This window comes from Trypanosoma conorhini (assembly GCF_003719485.1).
Source record: "Trypanosoma conorhini strain 025E chromosome Unknown Tco_14.4_contig_00390, whole genome shotgun sequence".
NCBI lineage: Eukaryota > Euglenozoa > Kinetoplastea > Trypanosomatida > Trypanosomatidae > Trypanosoma > Trypanosoma conorhini.
Genome location: NW_021704480.1, coordinates 10,575 through 17,848, shown reverse-complemented (window position 1 = coordinate 17,848; position 7,274 = coordinate 10,575). Strand labels below are relative to the sequence as shown.

The 7,274-nt window shown below is 59.0% G+C and overlaps 4 protein-coding genes across 4 annotated transcripts in view, besides 9 other annotated features; all 4 read left to right on the top strand.

The window, feature by feature from the left end:
* Positions 1 to 6: 6 nt before the first annotated feature.
* Positions 7 to 129: a sequence feature (A-rich).
* Positions 130 to 225: 96 nt separating this feature from the next.
* Tco025E_06089 (uncharacterized protein) lies at positions 226 to 633 on the top strand (the record flags this gene model as incomplete). Its single annotated transcript, XM_029372978.1, has 1 exon — positions 226 to 633. One exon carries the CDS (start codon positions 226 to 228, stop codon positions 631 to 633), a length of 408 nt encoding a protein of 135 aa, XP_029226904.1.
* Positions 634 to 705: 72 nt separating this feature from the next.
* Positions 706 to 745: a microsatellite.
* Positions 746 to 799: 54 nt separating this feature from the next.
* Positions 800 to 831: a microsatellite.
* A 198-nt stretch (positions 832 to 1,029) lies between these two features.
* Positions 1,030 to 1,051: a microsatellite.
* A 29-nt stretch (positions 1,052 to 1,080) lies between these two features.
* On the top strand, positions 1,081 to 1,815 carry Tco025E_06088 (putative rab1 small GTP-binding protein; the record flags this gene model as incomplete). The annotated part of the gene is made up of 1 exon (XM_029372977.1): positions 1,081 to 1,815. One exon carries the CDS (start codon positions 1,081 to 1,083, stop codon positions 1,813 to 1,815), a length of 735 nt encoding a protein of 244 aa, XP_029226903.1.
* A 288-nt stretch (positions 1,816 to 2,103) lies between these two features.
* Positions 2,104 to 2,135: a microsatellite.
* Positions 2,136 to 2,178: 43 nt separating this feature from the next.
* Positions 2,179 to 2,224: a microsatellite.
* Positions 2,225 to 2,884: 660 nt separating this feature from the next.
* On the top strand, positions 2,885 to 5,335 carry Tco025E_06087 (chaperone DnaJ protein; the record flags this gene model as incomplete). The annotated part of the gene is made up of 1 exon (XM_029372976.1): positions 2,885 to 5,335. The coding sequence occupies one exon, from the start codon at positions 2,885 to 2,887 to the stop codon at positions 5,333 to 5,335; it is 2,451 nt and encodes an 816-aa protein (XP_029226902.1).
* A 26-nt stretch (positions 5,336 to 5,361) lies between these two features.
* Positions 5,362 to 5,413: a sequence feature (A-rich).
* Positions 5,414 to 5,708: 295 nt separating this feature from the next.
* Positions 5,709 to 5,730: a microsatellite.
* Positions 5,731 to 5,756: 26 nt separating this feature from the next.
* Positions 5,757 to 5,812: a sequence feature (GA-rich).
* Positions 5,813 to 6,047: 235 nt separating this feature from the next.
* Positions 6,048 to 7,274, top strand: part of Tco025E_06086 (uncharacterized protein) — a gene marked incomplete at both ends in the record, with an annotated part of 1,512 nt that continues 285 nt past the window's right edge. Inside the window, one exon of the mRNA XM_029372975.1 lies at positions 6,048 to 7,274. This exon is cut by the window's right edge and continues 285 nt beyond it. Coding sequence (XP_029226901.1) covers positions 6,048 to 7,274 — 1,227 coding nt within the window.

Below are 7,274 nucleotides of genomic sequence, written 5' to 3'. Positions count from 1 at the left end.
GTTGTATTTTTTTTTTTTGCCGTTTCCTCTTTTCATTTCCATTTTTTTTGTTGTTTCCTGTCTTTGTTTTTTTTTTCGTTTTTGCTTTTATTGTTTGTTTTTTGTTTTTTGTTTTTCGTTTTTTTTTTTCCCCCCCCCCCCCCTCTTCCTTGAACTTATGGATGACTTTCATGAGTCTTACAAATACATAATTTTTGTTCTTCCTCCTCTTCTTGCGACCCCGCGATGGAGGGGGCGGAGGGGACTAATTTGGCTTGGCGTGACGTGTCTCCGGCGGAGAAAAGGCAAAACTGCCCCAGCAACGGCTGCCTCTCTTTCAACTCTTCTCCCATTACGTGTAGCCTCCCGCAAGGCGCGGTGCTTTTGAAGGGCAAGTGCAACTGCGCGTGTGGGTGCAATGTATCGCACGCCGCCCACGACGCTCCCCGCGCTTTCCGGGGAGTGTGGGGCCCTGGTAGACAACAGCCGCCTAAGCGGGTCTTCAACGCGGCCGTGTGGCTGAAATGGCCCAACGGCGTCTCCACTTGCCGACGCTCGCCTATCGATTGGCCCGCGCCTGGGCGGCCGCTTGGGTGCGTTGCGGGCCATTTTTCGCCACGCCGGCGACGCGAGGAGGAAAAAAAGTTTCCGTGAATTCTTTGATGGCAAGAGGTGGCACGACGGGGCCCGCGCTGTGCTAGAGGGAAAATGCACTGATGCTGAAGTTGTTTTTGTTTTGCGTGCGTGTGTGTGTGTGTGTGTGTGTCTTGTCGGCTTCCTTTGGTACGTGTTAGTTTATCCGCTGCCGCTGCTGCTGATGCTCTCTCTCTCTCTCTCTTTCTCTCTCTCTCTTCCATTGGCGTTGCGTGCCGGCCTTGGCGCGGTGCGTCGACCGCCAAAACGGGTGCCCACAACACGAGCCTTCGTTGCATATCACAGCCTGAACTCAGGGAAAAGAAAATAATACTAACAATACCGCAGGGGGCAGGCGGCTGGAACGACGTCATAGTGGAGGGAAGTCACCGACACAGCAGAGTAAGCGAGCGATAGACGCACACACACACACACACACTGCTGGACCGTCAAGGAACATCGCACGTGATGGCCTACGCTAGAAGCAGCGAGCTTTTGTTCAAGGTGCTTATCGTCGGTGAGGGCGGCACAGGAAAGACGTGTCTGATTCGCCGCTATGTACACAGCATATTTCTAGCCACCAACAAGGCCACCATTGGAGTGGATTTTGCTCTGAAGGACATTGTGCATGCTGCATCCAAACGCAACCTCACTCTGCAGCTTTGGGACATTGCAGGGCAGGAGCGCTACGGCCAGATGACACGCGTGTATTACCAGGCAGCCGCTGGGGCCCTCGTCGTGGCCGACATCACCCGGCCGGAGACACTTGATCTGGCGGTGAAGTGGAAGCAGGACTTGGACAGCAAGGTTTTTCTCGGTGCGTCCGGAAAACCCATCCCCTGCATCCTGCTCATCAACAAACTGGACCTGCTGCCCAACGGGGTGCTGGCAGCCGCGGCGGCGGGAGACAGTAACGGTCACTGCGTCTCCGCCAGCGAGGGCGGGATTCAGAAGACAAAGGAGGAGATGGACGCGTTCTGTCGCGAGCACGGCTTCGAGGCGTGGTTCGTCACCAGCGCGAAGGAAAACAAGAACGTGGACGCCGCCTTCCAGAAGCTGGTGGATTGTGTTTTGGACGCGACGGACGCCTTAGGCAGCGGCGGCGAGCCGGGCGCTGACGCTGCGGCCGGCAATGGCGCTAGTGGAAAACTTTCCCATTCTAACCGGGCGAGGCGTGCGGAGAAGTCCGGCTGCGCCTGCTAGTTTTGTGGGCTGCGGACGTTAAAGCCGTTTAAACGATGCGAAGAGAGGGACCCCGCAAGCCAGCAAACAAACAAAAAAAAGCGTCGAAGTGGGGAGGCAAAAGCGGCACGGCGCTGAGTAAAGTTGGGGCTGCGGTGGGGTGGGGGAGTGTGTGTGAGCTTCGACTGGTCGCCCGCTACTGTACGTGCTGATTGTGTCGTTGCTCTTGCTTCTTTGTTGTATTTTTGCAATGAATTACACGCAGGGTTTCATTGCGGTGCGGGGTAACGGGAAACGTGCGAAACTGAGATATATATATATATATATATATAGTATTATATGCTTACAACAAAGGGGGTTTGTGTGGTGGGGACAAGACCAATTTGTCTCTGTGCGTGTGTGTGTGTGAGTGGGTGGGTGGGTGGGTGGGCGTTTTTGAAGCGACAAAAACAAGAAAGAAGCGGCAGAGGGACGGTAAAGGCACGAAATGTGGGGGGGATGTTGTTTGCGGTCGTCTACTGCACTCCACGCACGTTTGCTCCTCGTCCTCACTCTTTCTCTCGCTCTCTCCCAATGTATGTAAACAGGGCGTATATTGAATGCGCCTTATCTTCTTGCTGAGCGCTGGGGGGGGGGGGGCGTCAACCGATGCGTCCTGTCTGTCACTTGATCGCAGCCTCCCTTATGACCCGTGCGTGCACGCACACATCCAGCGCTAGGCATTCAACTGAATTATTGCTAGCGACATCCCTCACGTGTGCCGCACGCATTTTTAGGCGCTCATTATGTTTTTCCCGCTTATTATTTTATATACTTTGTTTTTTTTTCTGTTTGCTTTTTTTTTGCTTCTACTCTGCTTATTGCCGGTGTTGTTTTGTGCGTTGTTTTGCCTTGTTTTTTTTCCTGGCTTTTGTCGTGTGGCTTTGCGCGCTTTCAGAAACGCAGGTTAATGTATACACGCGCCGGTAGGCCTATTTGTTTTTGTGCTGAGCCTATGTTTCTCTCGCTGTGCGTCTGCCACTCTCTGCGTGTGCAGGACGTTGCTGACTGTTTTCTTTTTTGTTGTTTGTTCGCTTTTGCTTCGCTGCCGATGCGCAGCAAACGTGCGCCGGCGTCGCATGTGTCTTCCCTCGCCTCTTCCTTTGACCTGCACCCGCTCCACACGCGGGAGGAAGCGGATATTACTTCGACCTTGACACCCGCCGCGGAGGAGATGCGACGGCTCTCGGTTGTCGTGTTTGGGGCGCGTGTCGCCCCCTTTGCGACGACGGCAGTGGCGCTGCTGCCGGCGAAGGGCGGCGGCGGCAGCGGGAGCGGGAGCGGCCTCACCGACGAGGAGCAGCGGGAGCTGGAGGAGGAGGAGTTCCGCGTCATGGACGCGGAACGCGAGGAGGCCGAGCTTCTCCCATTCGCCTACCGACTCGCCGCAAAGGCGGATGCGTTGGACGCGGAGCTGCGCCGTCTGTCGTACGTCCTCTTTGAGAAGCCGCAGCTTGTCCTGGACACGCGGGCGGCGACGCTCACGGGGCGTCCCGCGAACGTTGTAGCCGTGATGCGGCGGTACCACGCGGACGGGACGCATGGCGGTTGTCCCGCTGGATGGGTAAAGCCCTCGGGCTCCTCCTCACCGTTAGTTCAGGCAGTTAAAGTGGCGTGCTCGGCTGTCCAGCGTCTGTGCGGCCGCGCCAAGCAGCAGCGGCAGCAGCCAGGGCGATTGGATCAACTCGTGACGCTGACGGAGGACCTGGACTACATTCGCCGGATGAAGCGGCTCCACGCGCTGAACTTCTACAGTCGGATGAACTTAACACCAAAGCGGCACATCTGGCTCTCGCTCTACGCGATGCTGTGGAATGTGGTGGTTGCGGTGCAGAATGCGGTTGGGTGTGTCCTGTTTGGGGCGATGCGCGGGGTGCGTGACCACGGCGTCTGCGTTGGAGCTGTCAAGGGAGCCACCTTGGGCCTGTTTCGCGCCACGCAGTTCCTCGCGTACGGGCTTGTCGTCTCGCCATGTATTCATCTCCCGTGTGGGGTCCGCAACAGCGTCTACGGTGCGTGGAATGCCGTGGCGGGGACGCTCTTTTTCGAGGTGAGTGCCGGCCGGTGGCAGTACTGCACCGCCCTGGACTCCGCGTGGCTGCGTCACGATATTCAGCTGGAGCAGCGCGCCATCCGGGGCGTGGGGCGTCTGGAGTTTCGCCGCAAAAACATGCGGCCGGAGGAGCGGTGGCAGCAGCGGCTCGCCTCCATGGGATTCTCCTTCGACAAGCTAAACCAGACGATGCGGCGGATGGGCGGTGGCCAGCGTCAAGCCTCCGCGGCGGCGGGGGAGGGGGAGGACCCGTACGAGGTGCTCCAGGTGAAGCGCTCCGCCACACAGGCGCAGATCAAGGCACAGTACAAGAATCTGGCGAAGGTGTTTCACCCAGACGTGGTGCAAAGCCGTCATGGGGGGGCGTTGAGTGAGCAGGAGCGACGGGAGGTGCAGCGGAAGTTTGAAGACATCTCGCAGGCGTATCAAGTTTTATCAAACCCTGAGAAGCGCAAGTCCTTTGACCTCGGCGGGGCCCAGGCACTGCGCCTACACGAAAGCAAAATGGGACGCTTCATGTCACGCACCCCGGAGGAAATGATTCAGAGCGTCTTTGGTGGGGAGCCTTTCCGTGAAAAGATACTTGGCGCCCTGCTGCGGTCCCATTGGCATCTGCGGAACGAGGCACAGGTCAGTGTTTCCTTGCACGAGTTTGAGGAGCTGCAGTGTCTGCGCTGCCGCGAGCTCACGGTGGAGCTGGCGCGGATCCTTGACGTACACGCCAAGGCGCCACCGGCGCGAGGGAAGAGCCAGCAACGTGCGACACATGGCCGGACGGAGGTGCTACATAGCATGATGAGTGAGCTAGGCGGCACTGCGCCAAGGCTTAAATCGCCCTCGTCCTCGCAGCGGCCTGCCGCAACCACGGCGGCGGAGTCCCCGTTCACGCTAACTCCCGGAAGCAACGAGGATAACTGTTTCTCACGGGATTTCGAGGAGCGTTGCGAGCGATTCACGCGACGCTTGTCCGAGGCGTGTTTTGGCCGGGAGCTGATGCATGCGGTAGGGCAGTCCTACGTCATCTCCAGCCAGCGTTTCCTGCGGATCCGCCCCTTCTACGCCCCCAAGCTTCACGTGTACAAGAGTATTTTCTCTGGGGTTGACCGTGTCTACGCGGCGTTTCGGGAGAAGATTGATGATCGTGCCAAGAACAACCATGAGTGGCTTGCGCAGAAGGTGATGATTGAGTACTTTAGTATGGAGTTTGACGCCGTGGTGGCTGACGTGAGCGTCATTCTTCGCTACGCCGCCCAGAACGTCCTGCAGGACGTCACCTTGAGCGAGGAGCAGCGGCGGCGGCGGTGCTACGCGCTTTGGTACCTGGGGGAGCAGATGGTGCGCAAGGGGGTCCCGTGGGTCGCCATGTCGCGCGACGATGCCGAGTTAATGGCGTACCTGCAGCAGGCCGCCAACTCTGCCTCCACGACAAGTAAACCGGGGCCGTTTTGATGACCACCGCAGCTTTTCTTGGTCACTTCGTTTTTGTTGTTGTTGTTTGTCTGTTTTTATTTGTTTTGTTTTGTTTTTTTACGCTGCAGAGGACCTTTCTCCTTGGGGGGGCTGGCAATGTGGTGTGTCGTGGAGGAAGAGAAGCTGAGGCGTTCCGTTCACAGAAAAGAAACGTGTGCGGGGAGAAGAGGCGAAGTTGAATAGGAGAAGTGCGGCGCAGCAGGGATAACCTGCGAGCTCCCCCGCATTCAAACTTGGGTGTAAGAGGGGTGAAAAAGCGGGGTGCGGGTTGCGTGTTTCCCTGGCGCCACCATTAATTGCACACATGCAAACATCTCCTCCTTGACATATCCGTCTGTTTGTGTGTGTGTGACTTTCTTTCTTTCTTTCTTCTTGCACCCATAAGACAGAAGGAACGTGTTTTCTTCCTCCTTCTTTACTGTTTCTTTGCTTCCGTTTATTTCTTTCTTTTTTTCTGTGAGGAAGGTATTTGCCTCTCTTTCCTCCTCCTCCCCAACCCCAAGTCAGTAGTTAACGCGCAGTAGAGACCTCACAAACGGTGAACGGGGAAGGCAACGCAGAAAAGCGTTGTTTCCCCCTCCCCCCTCCCGCTTGTTTCTACTTTATTGCCTCTGCCTCTCTCTCTCTGTGTGTGGGCGTGCTTGGTTAGTTTCCGCCTGTTCCGCTGGCCGCGCCTTCGCCCAGGCCAGTCATGGACTTTGACCTGCTGGACGACGTGGAGGAGATCCTGCAGCCACTGTGCCTCTGCCTCAACCAGGACTTCTCGCGCGTCGGCGTGGGCCACCACAAGGGCTACGTCGTCTACCACATCCACCGCCGCGCCGCCCCCGCTGCGGCGGAGGGAGGGGAGGGAGCGGCGTGCGCGAGGCCGCCGTTTTACACCACGATTGAGGCGGTCTTTCCGCCGAGGCGCAGGAGCCGGAGCTCGACGCCGTCATCGTGGGACGTGCCGAACGACGCCCCGGCCTCGCCCGAGAGGGCCACAAGCGAAGTAACTGGGCGCTGCAGCGACCAGCAGGAGGAGGCGGGCGACGACCCCCTGCTTGACGCCCTCGCACACAGCTCCCCCCCGCGGCACGCGAGCGGGCTGCCGGGGCGCGGGGAGGCGGAGCAGACGCGGGGGGAGCCGCAGGGCTCGCCGGCCGGCACTTCTGCCGCTGCGGGTTCAATGCGCGAGGGAAACCGCGCGACGACGTCGACGTCGACGTCGACGGCCCCGGCTTCGCATCTGGCGCGGTGGAGGGAGCAGGTGCGGGATGCGCCGCTACCGACGGAGAGCGGCGTGGGTGTGATGGCGCTCCTGTACAAGACGAAGTTTGTCGCCGCGGTTGGTGGCGGGCCGTACCCGGTGGGGCCAAGAAACGTCGTCCAGATATTTCTCACCGGTGACATGTGGGCAGACCGCAAGGTGTGCGTACCGGACCCCGTCGAGGACCTGCGGCTGGATCACCGTCTCATCATCGTTCTCACCACCAGGGAACTGCGCCTGCACAGCTTCGAGACGGGGACGTGCGGCTTCGCCGTGCCGCTGTGGCCGGACCGGAGCCCCAACTCGTGCCCGGTGAACTCAACCTCGTCCCCGCTCGCCGCGAGCGTTCCTTTGCCCGCGGCAAAGTTCCAGCAGCTGAACCTTGGCGACTCTGCCGCCGCCGCCGCCGCCGCCGCCTCCGACTCCTCCACGGCGTCCACCACGCGTTTCGTTGCGCCACTCGACATTGACTACAGTAAAAAGTGTGTCGCATTCCGCAGCTCCATGGTTGGATTCAGTCTGGTCCGCTATGATGCGGAGTCGTCCTTTTCGAATAGGGTGAATGCGGAGTGGCTGGCAACGGTGCCGGTGGCCCACGAACACGCACTCGCCTCGCTGGCGATGGATCTCAACGGCGACCTGAGAAGCGGCGGCGGCGGCAGCGGCAGC